Source organism: Pelodiscus sinensis, chromosome 25 (assembly GCF_049634645.1).
Source record: "Pelodiscus sinensis isolate JC-2024 chromosome 25, ASM4963464v1, whole genome shotgun sequence".
Classification (NCBI taxonomy): domain Eukaryota; kingdom Metazoa; phylum Chordata; order Testudines; family Trionychidae; genus Pelodiscus; species Pelodiscus sinensis.
In genome coordinates, this window is record NC_134735.1 from 7631827 (window position 1) to 7652199 (window position 20373).

The window sequence follows — 20373 nt, forward strand, 5'->3', positions numbered from 1 at the left end:
TATCAGCCTTCTCTGAATCACACAGTGATAGGGAGCTGATGCTGACGGGATGTGGCCAGAAATGTGGGCCTTATGCTGCAATGACAGACCACTTACTTGGTATGGGAAGGTGAAAGGTGTCCTACCATGGAGGACTGAATAAAGCTATCCTCCCCAGAAACCTTGTGGAAAGGAACAGAGAGTTTATATCTGAGAGCTTCATGGAGATATGCAGGGAGGATTCCCGCTCTGAGCTTCATGGAGATATGCAGGGAGGATTCCCGCTCTATCTCTAGACATTAACAAGCTATTCCAGGCCCCCGGTGTTCTGTAGGCAAAGAGTACGCCACACATCACACCCAATTGCCTTAACCTGCTTGTAGCAAGAAAAAAAAATTGTGAAGTACCCTCCTTGGGATTAGTGCTCGACCGTGAGCGGTTCTGAGAGGAGGGGATTGGCTCCAAAGAGATGAGACGTTCTTGGTTCTTGCCGCTTGCTGGCTGGCCATTTTCTTTGTCCCCCTCCACCACCACACAGTCTTCCATGCTGCTGCCCTGAGTGTCTTGGGTAGACTCCACAGTCTGGCTTGGGAAGCTGGTCAGCCCTCCCCCCCCCCCCCCCCCCTTGATCACATGCAGCTGGTCATAGAAGCAGCATGTTTGTGCAAATCCACCGGCTCATCAGTTTGCCTGCTTTGTTTTGTAATATGACTGCCTCAGCTCCTGTATTTTAATATGACACTGCTGGGGGCCCCCCGGAGTATCCTTTCTCTACCAAGCACTTTGCTGTCTTCACGTAGGTATTGGTGGGGGGTTTTGCTGGTTCAGAGCTCTGAGAGAATGGATTCCTATCCCAGTGCCTCAACGTGGTCCAGAGTCTCCTGCACGCTCCATGCTGGTGCTCTTTTGCACCCCTGGGAACTGAAGCTCATGGAAGTCATGGCCACGTGTTGCTCAAGTGTGCTGCCTGCTGTGAGGTGTGCTCCCAACACGGGCCATTCAGGAAATGGTGCTTTTCCTGTTCACCTGACGAGCTGTAGAGGTGCAAGTTCTGGCCAGAGCAGTCACATAAGGACCTTGATTTTTGTCAGTGCTGGGTCTACACTGTCGTAAATTCAAACATGCAAGGTCGAATTTTGTGTTACTATTTGTGAAAAGCAGGAGTATAGAAATCGATTTCAGGGGCCTTTAAAGTCGAAGGAACGGCCTTGGAAATGTGGACTCTCTGTTTAGAAAATCGGTGTTATGCGGCTAAATTTGATCTAAACTCCTAGTGTAGACTAGGCCTTAGATGAGGCATAGCGCTGTTGGTAAAAAGACATAGAAGCTGGATTCCTCTTTCCCCACTTCTCCCTATCTTTTTATCTTTCTCGTTTAGCTTTTGTCACTGATTACAAATTGGAATTTATTGGAATATTGACATTGAGTATTTTATAATTTGTGCTGTATGCTGGAAATAGTAGAGTGAAGTCGTAATGCACCGAAGTGTAGGGAGGAGTTTTCAAACAGGAGAGATTTGATTGTGGTATACGAGAAAAATAATAATAGAATACTATATGGTCTTGTTACATTGCATTAGTGTGCACATTTCTAATATTTTTATTAAAGATTTGAGTCTGTTTAAAAAAACCCCTCAAAATGGGGAAGATTGCAGAATGGGGAACATTGAGGAAGTACAGTATTGATTTGGGAAATTTAACTGCTGTTATTAATTTTGCTTCCCATTTTAAGCGAAGTGTTTCAGTCACTTTGTGGAAATGCTTTGAATTAACATTATGTATTCAGGAAGGCCCATACAAGTAAACTTCTGTTTGGGAACAAAAATGCAATTTAAGTATTTTGTCCCCTTTTGTAATTTAAGAATGGGAACACTTCATGCTATAGCTAATGAAAATCTTTATACTTAGAGTAAGAAGCAGTTGCAAGGCTATTAAGAAGATAAGTTTGTTTTGTGTTTTTCAGTATTGGGTGTGTGGGTTTTGTTTTTTTGTGTTTTTGGCTTTGGAAGTGGGGAACATTAGATGCCAGCTCTAGTTAGGTGGATTGCAAAACAACTGAATCTACTACAACATGTGTGAGGGATGAAAAATGTGGAAATTCCATTGTGATAGCTTTCTTATAGTATTCAGTGGATATATTAAGATATTGGGTTTTTTATTTAATAAACTTAACTGTCATTAAAGTCAGAATAAACCGTAATCATACTCAAGTTTTGTTTCTTGTAATCTTAGCTTTCTGTGGGATTCAAATATAGGAATTCAGAAACATTGAGCAATTTTAAAAAGACCAACATTCTTGGGTATGTTATATTAAGCAGCCTGGAGTAAACGGTTAACAGACTTCTTTTTGTAGATTGAAATATAGATTAACAAATTGTTGGATTAACTAAAGCATTCAAAACTGTATGGTTCCAGGAATGAGCATAACCAGCAGTTATAAGGTTAAGCATATAATCTTCCGTAGTTCCAGTTTGTGTACTTGAATATAAGCTGCTTGCTGTGTGCTTATAACATAGTGGGGCATCAGTCATGTTTGGGAGTTGGGAGTACTGTGGCAATATAAATAAATAATTTTTAAGCAACTGTATTGCTGGTGTATTGCGTATCCATTACCATTTCAATGAGTATTTTGGCTGAATTTCTTGAACTACTTTATGGAATACCAGGTATATTCTTGGCCTTAACAACATCCTCTGGCAAGGAGTTCCACAGGTTGACTGTGTTGTGTGAAGAAATACTTCCTTTCGTTTGTCCTATTAATTTCATTTGGAGACCCTAATTTTTGTGTTATAGGAACAAGTAAACAACTTTTCCTCATTCACTTTTTCTACACCAGTTATGTTTTTATAGACAGGGCTTGCCGAACCGCAGTGAGCCCCGCTTGCCAGCCACGCTGTCCGGTGATCTGCGCATGCGCAGATTGTTCTGCGCCTGAACCCGGCTCTTCTGGGTTACAATCTACTTGCCCTTGGCGAGTAGTTTGTATTATTTGTCGAGCCCTGTTTATAGACTTTTATCATATCCCCCCTTTAGTCTTCTCTTTTCTAAGATGAAAAGTCTTAGTCTTATTAACCTTTCCTCCTGTGACAGCTGTTCCATACTCCTAATCATTTTTGTTGCCCTTTTCTGAACTTTTTTTGAATGTCAAGATATCTTTTTTAAAATGAGATGACCATATTTACAGGCATTATAAAAAATGTGGGTGTACCGTGGGTTTATATAGTGGCAATAAGATGCTGCCTTTAAATAAGTTTACTGAAAACTGCTTGAGGAAGGTGTGTGAAAGGTATGAAAGCAGTTTACAGTAATATGAACTTTCACGACTACTTAATTGTAGATATATCTGCTGTTTTACAATTGTGCCTTTCTTTTTTAGGGAGGTGGTGGACTCCATGGTGCAACATTTTAAAGTGACAATATTTGGGGACCGTAGACCAGTTTATGATGGGAAGAGAAGCCTTTATACCGCCAATCCGCTCCCTGTAGCAACCACTGGGGTAGGACATATTGTTACTTTTCTGTTACATGCAGCCTGCCAGAAAAACAAGAATATCTTTCTAAAAATGTTAACTTAAGAAATATTGAAAATATACTAGTGTATCTAAAATGCAAAAAGAACCTCCCTAATATACACCTCGATGAGCCACAAATAATATACTGAAAATAGTCTTTACAGTCTTCTCAGTAAATAAATCAAAAGCTTCAGAGGAATTGCAGAGTTAGTCTGTAACTAGAAAAACTTAAACAATGAGTAGTCTAAAACAAAAGGAAAAACTATGTAGCACTTTAAAGACTAACAAGATGGTTTAATAGGTGATGAGCTTTCATGGGCCAGACCCACTTCCTTGCTTTTGTTTTAGCAAGATCAGACTAACACGGCTACCTCTCTATTACTATTCAACGAATACTCTGGTGGCACCTTAAAGACTAACAAAACATGGAGATGGTGTCTTAAGAAGTGGGTTGTGCCCACAAATGCTTATGATACCATCTACATATTTTGTTAGTCTTTAAGGTGCTACTAGACTATTCATTGTTTTTAAGTTTTTCAGTAAATAATGTTCATATTCATTATATTTCTATATTGAGATTTCCTATTAAATACTCAATTTCACAACATTTACTTTGAAGCTTTTGTGATACTTGCTGTCAAGACCCTTCGTACCTTATCTAAGTATGTGTGATGTTTTTACATTGATATTTGTATTTGGAACACTTTTAATATTTGTATTGGTGACAGTATTATTAAACATTCACAAATAGGTTTTCAAGTTAAAATTCTTTTAAGATGAGTTTATAGTTACTGTCAACACATAAACATATGGGTTACTTAGTTAAGGTGACACATGCAGCCAGAAGTAGTAGGGTTTTTTTAAACCAAAGCCCAAGTTATTTTAAAATAACTGTTTTCTAGAATAATTAATATTTTTAGGAATTCACATATATTTTCCTGGGTTTCTCCTCTCAGCCAAATCCAAAACCTTGGCTTGTAATCTGTTCTGAATCTGTTTTAATCAGTGTGTGTTTCACTAGACATCATAAATCATGTTCAGAGATAGTGGTATAGGCTGCCAGGGGCAAAGAGGAAAAAGGTTAGTCTACTCTACGGCATGTTTATAGCTGCAGTAGCATAGAAATTTAAAATAAAAAGTTTCCTTCTCTTTCCCTCCCTTCTGCAGGGCAAGGAAATAGTACTGCAGAGTGTGATACCTATGCTGGCAGAGTGAGAGAACAATTCTTTTTAAGCAGTTGCTCACATAGCTCAAAACATTAACTGTTGACAGGATCTTGATCTCTGTTAGTTTTAGATTAAATCCAAGAGCTGCTGAAAAGTATCATCATCACTTTAAACTTCTATCCACCCACTTTATATGGTTCGCCTTCCTCATTTCAGATCTCTCCTTCTACTTTCCCATCCCTACCAAATAAAACCAAAAATATTCCTTCTCCCCAGTTTTGACTTGATATTGTAGATAGGTAGGACAGATGTAGGCTAACAGTCTGACCGAGAAAATGTCAGTTTAGTAAAGATCTTTGTATCTCATTTTCCTTTTAAAGAGCTCTTGTGTTCTGCTCCCCCATTACCTTCAACAGGTAGATTTGGATGTAACATTACCAGGAGAAGGTGGAAAAGATCGTCCCTTCAAGGTGTCAATAAAGTTTGTTTCTCGGGTGAGCTGGCACTTGCTGCATGAAGTTTTGACAGGAAGAACCTTGCCTGAGCCTCTGGAATTAGACAAACCAATCAGCACTAACCCTGTTCATGCTGTTGATGTGGTGCTACGACACCTGCCCTCCATGAAGTAGGTTCTCTAATCTTTGTTCCCTCTCTCCCATTAGCCTCTTTTCAATTTTGGGGTGACGTCCATTCATATTTTTTGCACAAACATGGTAGTAGGGAAATTGATTCAGCCATTCCCTACATGGAATTTGTTTTACTAATAGGCCTGGAAAGATTCCTGTGCTGAGTCAATTGAAGCTAATATTATGTAAGTGTAAATATTTGTGCAGGCAGATCAGACTCAGAATTGGTAATATCAAAGACTTTCCATGGTGGATTATTCAAGACAGTATCTTCCCCCAAAAATCTGTTAAGGCCATGAGATGCTTGTTCTGGATCGTCAAGCCAAGTTTAAGAATTCTGAAACAAAGAAAGGATTGCAATATATTATATCACTGCATCTTTTGTGTACTCCAGTTTAGTGGTGATTCCATGTAACTTGTGATGTGCCTTATCTGAAAGCATGTGAGTTTTTAATTAATTGACATTTTACAGAACTGCAACTTCATGTTTTGATTAAACAGTTGGGATTATTTTTCTGTAACAGTATCTGTTTTTCTCGTTTTAGAATTCTAACATTTTTAGGGAGGCCAGTCTAATTAGGATATAAATTTTGCTGTAACTATGTACTGGAGGTTTCTTTATCTTTTAAAGTTTGAGTATTGATTTCAGACACAAGGGCAGTTTTCTCTTATGCAGATTGAAATTAAATACATCGATGAAACATATCTGTAACTTGCCAAAATTATCTTGTGGATTTATGGAACTAAAGTCCTTCAGCTGTCCCAAATTCTAGAGAAACATGAATGCTAATGACCTTTACACTGCTGTCATCCAAGCTGAGTGGTTATACTCTGAGAGGTTATTGCACAACTATTATTCATCCTAAATGCCAACATAACTTTTTTTCAATTTTTGCTTACACCAAGCTTTAGTCAATAGAAAATTAATTGGTCGACCTGACTAAAAATGTATCAGTTTGGTAAAACATACCCACTTTCATGCTAGTCCAAAAGGATATCTGAAAGAGTGGATCCAGTATACACCAAACAGTATTTTGTAGAGTCATCCTGCCAATCATTATTTGTGCTGCAGTCAAGATCATGCTTCACCTGAAATTAAATCATCGTTTCAGATCATGTAATGTTTAGGTTTTAATTTGCTCCAAAAATCACAAATAGCTGTCATTTAAAAAATGTAATGCTTGCTTTGACTAAAATTAAAAACACCATGATAGAAACAGGGATATACAGAACGTTACGCTCAAAATCATAGCTATATCTTGCTGTATTTTGTGAAATGTGACTTTTTATTGAATAGATATTGACATATCAATACAACTTACTGTGAGATGGAATAGTAGTCCTTGTTAAATACTCACATGGAAGGCAGTATCAAATGCAGATGGCTACTCTTATTTTTTATTTTTTTTAATAGGTATACCCCAGTGGGCCGATCCTTTTTCTCTGCTCCAGAGGGCTATGATCACCCTTTGGGAGGGGGCAGAGAAGTATGGTTTGGGTTCCATCAGTCTGTTCGGCCTGCCATGTGGAAAATGATGCTTAATATTGACGGTAAGTAAATGATTTGTGTATAATAGAGGTAAGGAATGAAAAAGGCTACCTTATAGGTATAAAAATGTCTGTGCTGTTCAATTAACTTGTGTATATCTTACTTTAATTATAGAATAGTACATTTCATTTACGGGAATAGATGTCATAATTTGTGGAACAAAAGGATTTAATTGTGGGAACCTATCAGTTCCCAAATTTAACTTTTCTGTCTGCTATAAATTAAAAAATTAAGCTTAAAGTTTATAACTAAAATATTCATGCACATATTCTTAAAAAAGACAAGAAATTAATTTTTGTATATTTAGTTATTTTATTTAAATGTAGAGTTGCTATAAGATACATAAGCAGATTTGGCTGTCACCTGAAAAGCTATTTCTAAAACACGTAAATGGCTGAGTTTGAAGATTCCGCAGCCTCTTATTCTACAATCATTAGAGCATAATTTTTTTTACTTGATTGAAGACTATTGTAACTTGGCCATAAGACTTCCTTTATAGTTGTGTGTTTATAATTATAAATATTACAAAATTACTACCAGACAGTTCATTTGCAATGGAATTCAGTTTTTTGACTTTTCTTGCAAAGATTATTATGAAGCCCTTGTATTTGTATATCTGGATTTGCCGTCAAAGTTTAATCACTTGACTAAAAGCTGGTTGGTTTAATCAAGAAAGAAGAAGTGTGTTAATCTTTTATGTAGAGGAAATATATCACCAGTACATGGGTAAGGAATTTGTGGAAAAGAGTTGTTAGTGCCTCGACAAACCACTTAAGAGTATGACACCTTACAGACTTCAGTATAAATAAATTATTCAGTAGTAGCTGTTAGGTTTGATCTAATCTATCTAGTTAGATGAAGAGATCGGTTATTTGTTTATATTGATCTAGTTGAGATTGGCATTCTGTGGCTAATCAGAGCAGTTCTTCAGCACAGACGGCTTCTGAGAACAGTTGGTGTACTTGCCAGACAGAATATTCTACAGACTACAAGGATGTAAGCATTCATCTCAAGTACTTGAATTTAAAGCATTTTAAAGGAACATGTTCTTTCTTTTTTAAGGGCTCTGGCTGAAAATGGCTTGTGCTACTTAATCTACTTGAACTAATTTGCCAGTTTCTTGTGGCCATTGATCAACACATCATGCAAACGTTTTAATATCTTCCATGCTGAAAATTTGCCTTGATAATATCCTCATACACACACTGAACTCCAGGTTTGACTGACTTCATATAGGGATAAAGTTACAGGCCTGAAAATACTCTTAAGTAGTATAAAATGCAACATCCCATCTGCTAAGCAACAGGGGTGTGTCTGTATGCATTGCCCAGTCCTCTGTACTGGATCCCCACTCGGTTCTGTCTCCTGATATTTAAAGCTTTCTGGGATTTTTATTTCTCATGACAGCTACATTTCATTGGAACCGTAAAACTGTTGACCAATAGGAAAAGCTTCATGAGTGCAGAAGACACTCTGGACAAATTGGACTGAGACTGTGGAACTGCTAGTTTTAGGTGGTGCTTTGTACTCCAAGACTAGTGCTGTTAGAATTTTCTAATAGTTTTAAGCTTTTCACTTAATAGCAATACATAATGTAAACCTTTAATTGTGCTAGCTATATGATGCAGTAATTCAATAGAAAACTTTATTTTTTGCACTTTACTTATTATGATACTGATTTCATCATGGCAATATTAATTTGGTAATGATAGTGTTAAATAGGTTTTAGCAAAATATTGCAACTAAGAGGAATTATTTTTCCCAATTAGGCAAACACAAATTAAAAATAAGAGGGAAAGAGAAGCAATACTCAGTTACAGCCAGATCTGGATTGTTGCAGCTCTGAGCTGAGATTGAAACTAGTACAATTTTTTGAGCAGTCAGGAATGCCACAAGTGTTCCATTAGGTTGGATGCTCAGTTACTTTGATAGATGGTGTTTTTGTAGGGGTGTTAAACTGTATTTGTGTAAACATGTAACCTCTGAAATTACTTGCTTACACAAATAAGTGCATTTTAGCAGTTACAGTTTTACAAACCAGGGGGCAAGGGTACAGGGTGGAGGCTGATGCTTGAAGGGAGATGACGCCAGTCAGCTTCACAGCAGCCAGTAAATGTGGGGAAGCGGTTTGAAAGCCAGCTCCTTTGTGTACCATCTCCCGTCTGCCCCCTCCTTCTCCACATTCCTGCCTCTGTGGTAGGCAAGTACTGTAGTAAGCAGTGGAAGTGTTTGGTAATGCTGCTAGACAATATTGACCTCCTGTGGTTCAGCAAATTCTCTGATTTGGCACTAAGCCCTGTCCTGAGGGTGCCGGACTAGAGAGGTTCAACCTGTACCAATGAGCAAGCTTTTCAGTTAAATGACCCACTTGTAATACAAGGATATTTCTGACAGTAAAGCTTACGTAATAGCTTTTAATTATTTTTCATTTGGGGACCCCTAAAACATTTCAACTGGAATAGCAAACCTTTTTGGAAATCTTAGAAATAGTTTGAAAACCCCAGGGGTCCATGGCCCACAGGTTGAAAAGCAGTGGTCCAAACTCAGTTATTGCATTGTTCACATTAGCTGAGATCTTTCTGAATTTATAGCTATTTAGTAGCTAAGACATATTACAAAAAATGCCAGTATTTCAAAAAAGATGTGCGGTGACTCAATGTGTTGAGTCTAAAGTACATCATATTCCTCTCCTGCACTTGTTGACATATATAGGAGATGCCAATAGTCTAATACCACACAAGCTCTGTTTAAGTTAAGCTATATGCTGTGTTAGCTATAGGTTGTTTTAGCTATACGCAGTGCCTGCCTCAGTATAATTCTAGTGGTGGTTACAATAGGGCAGAGAATTCTGAGGTTTTGTTATAGAAACACAGAAAGTCTCTGCTGTTCAAGAGATTTGGCAGTTTTTCAGAGAGACCTTATTACGGGCACAAGAGCAAACTACCCCACTGCATAGGAAAGTATTGGAAGAGACCACCCTGGATTAATCAGGATATTTTCAGTGATCTAAAAATAAGGGAGGGAAAAGTCCTACAAAAAGTAAAAACTGGGTCAAATTAAAAAAGATAAATATGAACAAATCACACAAGTGTGGTGGGGTATTAGGCTAAGGCACAAAATGAGATCAAACTAGAGACATAAAGGGTAACAAGAAAACATTCTACAAATACATTAGAAGCAAGAGGAAGACCAAGAACAGGATAGGACTGTTACTTAATGAAGAGGATAAATAACGGAAAATGTGGAAATGGCAGAGTTGCTTAATGATTTCTTAGATTCAGTTTTAATCAAGAAGGTTGGTGGTGATTGGATGTCTAACATAATGAATGCCAGTGAAAATGAGGTAGAATCAGATACTAAAATAGGAAAAGAATAAGCTAAAAATTACGTAGACAAATTAGATTTCTTTTAGCCATCAGGACCTGATGAAATGCATCCTAGAATACTCAGCCTGATTGAAGAGTTATCTGAGCCATTCGCTATTATATCTCTCTATATGTAAAGTTTTTCCTGCTGGCGCAACAGAATGATGTCAACAAGCTCTCTGGCCACAAAAGTGGCCAGAGAGCGTGGAGTTGGAGAGCATAGCAAGCAGAGGACTCAGCCCCCTAGTATTTGTAGTCCTGAAATATGGGAGAGATTTCAGAAGACTGGAAAAGAGAAAATATAGGGTGCATTTATAAAAAGGGAAATAAGGACAACCTAGGAAACCACAGACCATTCAGCTTAACTTTTGTACCAGGAACAATAATGGAGTAAATAATTAAGGAATTAATTTGCAAATATCTAGAAGAGAATAAGGTGGTAAGTAACAGCATGGATTTTTTCAAGAACATATATCAAACCAACCTGATAGCTTTCTTTGACAGAATAGCAAGCCTTGTGGATAGAGGAAAAACAGTAATGTGGTATATCTTGACTTACTAAAGCTATTGATGCTGTCTTGTATGACCTTCTCATAAATAAACTAGAGAAATGCAGCCTAGATGGAGCTATCATCAGATTGGATGCAAAACTGGTTGAAAAATGGTTCACCGAGAGTAATCATCAATGCTTCACAGTAGGGGTGTCTACGTGTAGTCAACTATACAATTAACTGATAAGCCTAGGCTTATCAGTTAATCTTCTCGACTACATGTCTCTTCGCTCCCCCATACAGAGGCTAAGGGGGGTGGGGCGGGGAGCAGGAGCCCGTGCTATCAGTGGCAGCAGCAGGTGGGGAGTAGGGGAGGCTGCTTCGCATCCCATGGAACAGCCTCTGTCCACGGCAAGCTTGGGTTCGCTGCGGGCAGAGGCTGCTTTGTGGCAGCAGCCTTTGTCCATGTTGGGCTCCCAGCTCTCCATGAACAGAGGCTGTTTTGCATCCCGCAGAGCAGCCTCTGTCTGTGGGGAGCTTGGATGCCCCCACAAACAGGTGCTGCTACCCCACGCTGCCTCTATGAGAGGAGGCAGCACAGGTGGCAGGCAGCTGGTCTGTGCGTGGAGCTGGTTTTTAAATCGATTCCCTTCGCAGACCGGCTCCTTTTGCCACCCCACGCTGCTGCCTCTGATACAGCGTGAGTTGGCCGGGGGCTCCCTGGGAGTGACTGGCTGCCACCCCTGTCCCTGGGAACTATTGAATAGTTGTGTAACCGCAAAGATTTCATGCGGTTACACGACTATTCAGTTACTCAATATCTAACATCCCTTGTTCATGGTCATGCTGGAAGGGCATAATGACATGTCCTGTAAGGGTCAGTTTTGGGTCTGATTCTGTTCAATATCTTAATTGAAGATTTAGGTAACAGCATAGAGCATACACTTACAAAGTTTGCAGATGATACCAAGCTGAGAGGGGTTGCAAGTGCTTTGAAGGATAGGATTAAAATTCAAATCAAGTGAACAAATTGGAGAAATGATCTGAATAGGAGAAAATGCAATAAGGACAAATGTAAAATGCTCCTCTTAGGTAAGAACAATCAAGTTGCACTCATACAAAATGGAAAATAACTTCCTAGGAATGGATCGGGGTAGGGGGAGAGTGGACATGTGATAGTGGGCCACAACTTAAATATGAGTTAACACTGTAACTTTTGCAAAACAAATGAACAAATAGAATTCAGGACTTTATTAGTAGGAGTGTCATAGGCAAGACACAAGAAGTAATTCTTCCACTCTGTCCTGTGCTGGATAGGCCTTGACTGGAATATTGTGTCCAGTTCTTGGGTGCCACATTTGAGAAAAGACGTGGACAAATTGGAGAAGATTAAAAAAAGAGCAACAAAAATTATTAAACAATTAAAAAAGTTGACCTGTGAGGAAACCTGGTAAAAACTGATTTATTTAGCCTGGAGCAGAGAAAACTGAAAGGGGATATAATTGTTTTAAAGTATCTAAAATGTTGTTATAAGCAGGAGTGAGGAACAGCTATTCCTAATCTCTGAGGACAGAACAAAAAGCAATGATCTTAAATGTTTGTGTTGGACATTTGGAGAAACTTCCTGACTGTCAGGGTGGTTAAGCACTAGAATAAATTCTCTAGGGAGGTTGTGGAATCTTTGTCATTGGAGATTTTTAAAAGCAGGTTAGACACACACCTGTCAGAAGTGATCTAGATAATACTAGCTTGTGCCATGAGTGCAGAGGACTGGACTAAATCATCTCTTGAGGTCCTTTCCAATCTTAAAATTCTGTACAGAACTTCTTGAAAAATGAGCAATGAAAAATTGATCCCTCTCTTTTTTTCTTCTCTTCTCTTGTATGGTGGGATTTAGTGCTGTAGCAAGAGGGAGTAGTTCCCTGTAAATCCATTGTACCCAACTAAAACTACCTTTTTAAAGCAGTTAGTTCTGATGTGGCTATTGGTTGAAAAGCAAAGTGAAATTACAGTTATTTTAGTTTTCTCAACAGTGCATGCTGCTTATTGAGTAGAGACTAGATTGTTTGCTGATGTAAAGAAAATCATTTTAATCCACACAGACAATGACTCTTGCATTTTGTTGTTTTTTGTAAAGTAAGGTTTCCCCATCAGTATGGAATAAGGTCTCTGTAGCTATGTTTGGCTTTTTTTATCTTCTTGGTAGAAACTATTCAATTCAATTCTAGCGAAGATTCACATTAAGGTGAAATTTCTAAATAGAAATCATTTGACTTTTTTAACCCCCAAATTATGGGAAGATGATTTTCCTAATTTGGTTTGAGACTAAAGATTAAATCGACAATCAAATTATTGGAGTTTGTTTTGATCATTTACATCATGCAAGGTGTTCTGCAAAATGTCAGTTTCACAAATGTGGTTACCATGGAGATGAACCACAGTTCCCCAGTTGTTGGGGGAGTAAGCTATTTGTGTTCATTTAGTAATTGACATTAGTACGTGTCGGCTAGAGTTTGTCATACAAAGTTGGCAGCCTACTGGTGTGACGCATATCTGAAGAATTTTGTTGTATTTGTATGGGAGATGTTTGGTCTTTGTTATGAGACCTGGGAACTTTATAAACTACTAGTTAACTGTTTCATAGTCAAATGTGTATGTGGTAGGTGTTTTTTGTTTCATTTTTGCTTTTTGTTTTGCTGTTTAAAGGTTGAAGTGTATTGCTCTGTCTCTTTATATTCGTCCTCAATTGAATGAAGGTATGGACTAAGCTAATAGCACCACCTAAAGTTAATTTTTCCATGCACTGAATGAGGCAAAGCTTTCATGGAAAAAATACTGCACCATAGTGCATTATTCCTCAAATACAGGCTTTTATTGAAGCTACTGCCTTCTGGGCTGTCATTGGTTGGTGGGGGAAAGCAGTGGCCCCTCCCTGGTGCTCCTAGAAACACTGCCGTGGTGCTGGTTGCTGAGGCTGCCATCAGGGGGTGGGACCTGGAGACACCAGGGGCACAACTGGTGGGAGGAGGAAGCAGCCAGTGGGTTCCCCACTTTCCCGGAGGCAGTGAGACTCAGACTTTGAAATGTAAGGCAAGTCGACAGGAGAGTTTCTCCCACTGAATCCCCAAAAACTTGAACTAAGGTACAGCAGCTCCAGTTATGGTATTCACACAGCTGGAGTTGTGTACCTTAGGTTGTCATTTCCCTTTTAGAAGCACCAGTTCCCAACTTTTTTGTTAATTCCAATGGACTTTGTGTCAGCAACATGCTGAAATCTTTTACACCCTAACTAAGGACAAAGTCCAGTGCCTGTGGCATCAGAGTCCAGTAACTAAAAAATTAGCTGTTTGTGATGGTAGAGAGATGGAGAATAAGGGCAAGGGAAAACCTCCATTTCTGAAATTCCACCATCCCAAGATAACTGCAGCTGTTACTTCTGGCTGTTGGATATATATTGCTGTGGTGTCCAACGAGTTCTGAAGCAGTATAGCAAACAAGCCACACTCAATCAGACAAATTGCTACATGTGGCTAGTGTGTTGGACACACTATTGGATAAGAACCTAGAGAAACATTTAGAATTTAGGAGTCTTCTTGCTGGTGCGGACAGAATTCAGTATTGATATAATTTCCTAGACTGTTACGAGGTCTGATCTTTTACGTCTTTGGTCAGATCATAGAACTGGAAGGGACCTTAAGATGTCATCGAGTCCAGTCCCCTGCCCTAATGGCAGAACCAAGCACCGTCTAGATCATTCCTGACAGGCAATTGTCTACCCTGCTCTTAAATATCTCCAGTGATGGAGATTCCACAGCTTCCCCCCTAAGCAATTTATTCCAGTGTTTAACCACCCTGACAGGAAGTTTTTCCTAATGTCCAACCTAAACCTCCCTTGCTACAGTTTAAGCCCATTGCTTCTTGTCCTGTCCTCAGAGGCCAAGGAGAATTTTTTTTCTCCTCCCTCCTTGTAACACCCATTTAGATACTTGAAAACCATTATCATATCCCTTCTCAATCTTCTCTGTTCCAAACAAAACAAGCCCAATTCTTTCAGTCTTCCCTCATAGCTCATGTTTTCTAGATCTTCAGTCATTTGTGTTGCTCTTCTCTGGACCTTCTCCAATTTTTCCATATCTTTCTCGCAGTGTTGTGCCCAGAACTGGACACAATACTCCAATTGAGGCCTAATCAGCACAGAGTAGAGTGAAAGAATGCCTTCTCGTGTCTTGCAACACTCCTGTTAATGCCTCCCAGAATCATGTTTGCTTTTTTTTTTCCTAACAGTGTTACGCTGTTGCCTCATATTTAGCTTGTGGCCCACTATGACCCCTAAATCCCTTTCAGCAGTACTCTTTCCTGGACAGTTGCTTCACATTCTGTATGTAGGTTTCTTCCTAAGTGAAGTATTTTGTATTTGTCCTTATTAAATTTCATCCTCGTTTTCCTATTGCTTCATGTCCTTGAAAAGCACCTCTTTTTATGTACACAAGCTGAACCACACATTAAGACAAGAAATGCAGGAAAATCTTTTATAGTCTAAACATTATTTAGAGAGTATAGAATCCGTTTATTCTAATTACAATTTGACTAGGTCACGACACTCTTTCAACGCGCTTTTGGATCGTCAATGAGCTGTTGGTTGGTCATGAGCTTGCTTCTACATTTTATCCAGAAGACAGCATCTTCAACAGAGGAGTGTCCTTACCCACCATCTTCTTTATTTTTGGCTTCAGAAGGAAGGGTTTCATAATTTGGAACAACAACACTTCCATAAACATGTTGTGTTTGAGTGACATCCTTTAAATTCTGATGTACTCAAGGTTGTCTTCCCAAGAACTAAGCTAGAATACAGCATGATGATGTATGGTTGCAGACCTTAATATCTTGATTGCACAATACTTAGCTGTCATGAAACCTTCAAATATGTTTTGAAGAAAACTACGTGCTACAAAGCATACACTTGGATCTCACTTTGAACTAAAAATCAGTTCATTTGTTTGAGTCTTTGGCTTCCCAACATGGTTATTTGCTTCCTTCATGGTTTTTTTTTTCCTCTCCCTAGTTTCTGCCACTGCCTTCTACAAAGCACAACCTGTAATTCAATTCATGTGTGAAGTTCTCGACATTCATAACATTGATGAACAACCAAGACCTCTGACTGATTCTCATCGGGTAAAATTCACCAAAGAGATAAAGGGTGAGTGGAAAGTTATCACTAATCAACATGGAACAGATTGTATCTAATGTGCTCAGAAGGTTAATTATGATAGACACATTGATTGAAATGTTCAGAATTAATGTAACATGGATCAAAAGCAAATGTCCAAAATAATTTCAATATTTACTACCTTTAGATCCAAAATTAATAAATGAGGCATGGCTCTTTAAACTGTATGCAGAGCCCAACAAAGATGAAATACTAGATAAACTCTGACATTTAAAAGGTAAAATAGTGACTGCTTATGATAATAAATATACCAAAGCAATCACATTAGTGGATGGCTGACTCTTATTTGGGAGAAATATTATTTAGGAGTCACTTTATTAATGTCAGTGGTACCCACACTACTGCTGCTATTTAAATGCTGAGGCAAAGAAAATATATTGGTTTCCAAAGCTGAAGTCATTGGATGACAATATTTTATTACTATGATTTTATATCCATTGCAACTAATCAGGGATAGCTCAATGGTATTTGCCCAGTTTAAGCGGTGGCTTAATTCCATCTTGAAGAACTAAATTAGTTGGTGGCAGTTTGGTTTGTTTCACTATGTACACTACTTTGGTGTCTGCTTTTATGTTTCTTTGCATTCTAGTGTATAGAATAATTTGCAGCAGGATTAAGACCTTGTCAGGAGAGTTTGAGCAGAATCTTCCCTGAATTTTTTTTTCTGTCACTTGCTGCAAGAGTTTATTCTATTTAAGAACCAATCAGTTAAAAAAAAATTAAGGTACAGCCAGTCAGACCCCTGTGTTTGTAAAATCAAGAAATTATTTTAAAACCGTACCTTTAATGGATAAATTATTTTGTAAACTGGCTCAAACAAATCTTTTTGTTTTAAATCAGTCAGAATGCAGCATGTCTAACTGTACAGTGAGCAGCTGTCACTCTACTTCACCAACACATCTCAGTCATTGTAATAGAAATAGCCACTGTAAGAAAACACTGCAAGGTAAATTAACCTTGGTTGTTAATATTTATTTGTATTATAGTAGTACTTAGGGGGCCCAACTACCTAAGATCAGAGCACCATTGTGCTAGTCACTGTGAAAATATATATATATATAGTAAGAGACAGTACCTGCCCTGAAGAGATTTCAATCCTAAATGACAACAAGATGGTCAGAGGGGAAACAGTCTGAGAGGTGAAGTGACTTTCACAGTGTCAGAGTAGCTCACTGGGAATAGAACCCAGGTCTCCTGAGTCCCAGTCCAGTATCTTATTTATTGGACTCTATTACTGCCTCACCCATTTTTCATGTCCCTGGAGGGAAAGAGAGTGCCTATCCTATGACACTGCCATCACAATATTATTTTTATGTAAATATCAACTTTGTATTGTTATCAGAAATTAAGAGTAGAGTTAACTTGGATTACCACAAGAGTTCTGTGAATTTCCTAGCTGGATACCATGGAATAACATTGATAAATTCATGCTAATTGTGCAATCCATTTCTGTAACCATGATGCAAAAGAAGATAGAAAGCATATAGAGTCAAGATTCTGCACATACTTAAAGAGCATGGTCTAGCTCTTAACTTCAGTTTCTCAAGACTGCACAAAAAACAAGAAAAATCTCTAAGATTTATAAATATTGATGTTGCAATGAAAATGAAGCAAGTTAGTCAAAATACTGATTAAAGCTAATTGGTACAAGTGAGAAAAATCACTTAGAAAAGTAACTTTTAAACTATATTACTTAACCTGTGGTACAGATATGGTTCCACAGTCGTAGGGTGCATTGGTATTGGTCACCGTGGGCAAAAAGTGCATTGCTGCCCTTTAGGAACCTGAACAGAAGAGTGTATTTTGAATCCATACTTCAGTCTCCATGAGGCCAGTTTCACTTATTTTAAAGTTAGTGTAACAGCTTTAATTGGAATAATAAATTACTTTGAATTGCATGTATTGTAGTTGGGATTTATTTTTAAAAGAAACTCATGATTCTCCACTATTAGAAATATTTAAAAATGAAACCTCTTAAATGAAAGTCAGAAATCACATAAAGCATTAAATGCAGAACGTGAGAGTTTCTAACGTGATTTTAAAAATTGTTCTATCTAGTTGATGCTCTAGAGGTGCTTAACTCTAGTGTGTGTGTGTGTGTGTGTGTGTGTGTACTTTTCTTATATTTGTTGCAAGACATTCGTTTTTCTTATTGCTTTCATACAGGTCTCAAGGTTGAAGTGACTCACTGTGGAACAATGAGACGGAAATACCGTGTTTGTAATGTAACAAGGAGACCTGCCAGTCATCAAACGTAAGCAGGGATTTGTCAGAGTAGAGAACATGTAGCATCTTGTTTGCTCTAACATCAAATACTGGAGGGACAGAGCGTTTATTAAAATCATTTTGTGAGATTCTGGTAATTAAACTTTCATTGCTATTTTGACTAAAATTCTTGTGGCGTCTCTTTTTCAGCTTCCCTTTACAGTTAGAAAATGGCCAAACAGTTGAGAGAACGGTAGCACAGTACTTCAGAGAGAAGTATAACCTCCAGCTGAAATATCCTCATCTACCTTGTCTACAAGTGGGACAGGAGCAGAAACATACTTACCTGCCTCTAGAAGTAATGATTCTGATAATTTGGTCTTTTAGTCCAGTTGCTTCATTTTGCTAAATTTCTATTGTGCAATATAAGCAGTTTAGCATATTTGTATATGTCGGGGGTGGCCAACCCGTGGCTCGCAAGCTGCATGTGGCTCTTCCGCGCCTCCTCTTCCCCCACCCCCAAAGTGCAGCTCATGAAGCCTCCCCCGCAGCTTGCAAATCTGCTCCTCCACTCCTAGAAACAGCCCCTGGTTCCCTATGATCACCGGGGCAAGGGAACCGTCTGGTGTGGTGATTCAAAATGGTGCCGAGATGGCAGCAGCCGACGGGATGTGGTAAAAAAGGCTGGTCTTTTCTTTAAAGGGACAGTGTCCTTCTCCCCCCCCCCCCCCTTTTAACTCAACCCTGGGGGTCTGATGGGGAGCTATTCCTTTTTTTTTTTTCTCAACAAAAATTGCTCGAAATTTTTTTTCTGATGCAGTTCTTTGCATTTTTTTTCTGCCATTGTTTCAGCTCTTTTCGTTTAATGGGTTGTCCACCCCTGGTATATGTATTATAATTCTTTTGTTGTTACTGCTTTGATCTTACTACAGATCAAGGTAAACTTTAAACCAGACAGTCTCTTCCTTTTTAAAATATGGATATCGATCATGTCATTATGAAAAATAGATTTCACAATCAGCTACGTTTATAGAGTAATTTTGCACATAGTCATTCCATAATTCCCTGTGTAATAGGAATGCTACATTTATAAAGGCTACAATTGTATCTGACAACTTTTTTCCCCCCTCAAAGGTATGTAACATTGTGGCCGGTCAGCGATGTATCAAGAAGCTAACGGACAATCAGACATCAACTATGATAAAAGCAACAGCAAGATCTGCACCAGATAGACAAGAGGAAATTAGCAGATTGGTTAGTTTGTAGTTTTTGTATCAGAGGACTAGCATCTTCATTTTCACTAAACTGTGTTGCATTTGTGAAGACAATGACATTTCTCTGTACAAAGACCCTGTCTCTATTCTTTGCTAAAGCCTCTTACTGTATTCAGACAAATGTCCTAAAGCTTCTGCTCTGATGACTCCTATAATCCCTCCCATTGAATAGAATATTTAGGTCAAGTGTTCAGGCCAAACCCCTGTTGCATAATTGTTACATCCCACATGGGTACTAAAACCTGTTTTGGTACCTCCCTGCTTGATTTTATTAACAATTTAATTAAAGAGATCTCTAATTAAAGGATTAGAGATGAGGTCTGAGCCCAGGACTGAAACGTTGGAATGCCTGTGTTTTAGTCATGGACTTTGTCCTGGCTACTTTATACCAGATTTAGCAAAGCACTGAAACATACTCTTAACATTTAGCCGCTGAGGTTTCCCTTATCTACCTCCTGCTATTCCCATATATTCAAGCACCTCTCAATCTTTAACTTTCAACATTGTTATGAAGTAGAGACGTACTATTATCCCTATTTTGCAGATGGAGGGAGCTAGTGTACATAGACTAAATAACTTGGTTAAAGTTCCACAGGAAGCTGAAACTTTCTCATATCCAGGCAAGCATCCTAACTAATGAGCAGCATTCATCCTCAAATGAATGCTAAATAGCGCGTGTGTGTGTGTGTGTGTGTGTGTGTGTGTGTGTGTGTGTGTGAGAATCAGGGGGGCACACAAGGGATCCTGTGCACCCAAATGCCATGGGTGGAAGAGGCAAGGGCCTGGCCACTCCCTCCCTCCCCCCCCCCCCCCCCCACTCTTCAGCTGTGGGGGTTGGGAGTGGGGAAAGCAGCGCAACAGCCCCAGCTTGCTGTGCGCCTCTGGCTGTGTTGCTTGGAGGAGTGGTGGGACTGCTCTGCACACACCCGCAGGAAGTGGAGCAATGCAGTCAGCAGGGAGCAAAGCAGCCTGGAGCCATG

At 38.9% G+C, this 20373-nt stretch overlaps 1 protein-coding gene across 2 annotated transcripts in view; it reads left to right on the forward strand.

Moving 5' to 3' along the window:
* AGO3 (argonaute RISC catalytic component 3) overlaps positions 1 to 20373 on the forward strand; it is an 80108-nt gene that overhangs the window by 31320 nt on the left and 28415 nt on the right. Inside the window, exons 3-10 of one of the 2 annotated variants that reach the window (XM_075908840.1) lie at positions 3355 to 3475; positions 5073 to 5281; positions 6697 to 6833; positions 15750 to 15884; positions 16759 to 16860; positions 18081 to 18168; positions 18330 to 18477; positions 19254 to 19373. In XM_075908840.1, the coding sequence (XP_075764955.1) occupies positions 3355 to 3475; positions 5073 to 5281; positions 6697 to 6833; positions 15750 to 15884; positions 16759 to 16860; positions 18081 to 18168; positions 18330 to 18477; positions 19254 to 19373 (1060 nt within the window). The remainder of the gene's footprint in view (positions 1 to 3354; positions 3476 to 5072; positions 5282 to 6696; positions 6834 to 15749; positions 15885 to 16758; positions 16861 to 18080; positions 18169 to 18329; positions 18478 to 19253; positions 19374 to 20373) is intronic. The other variant, XM_075908841.1, reaches the window with a different exon arrangement.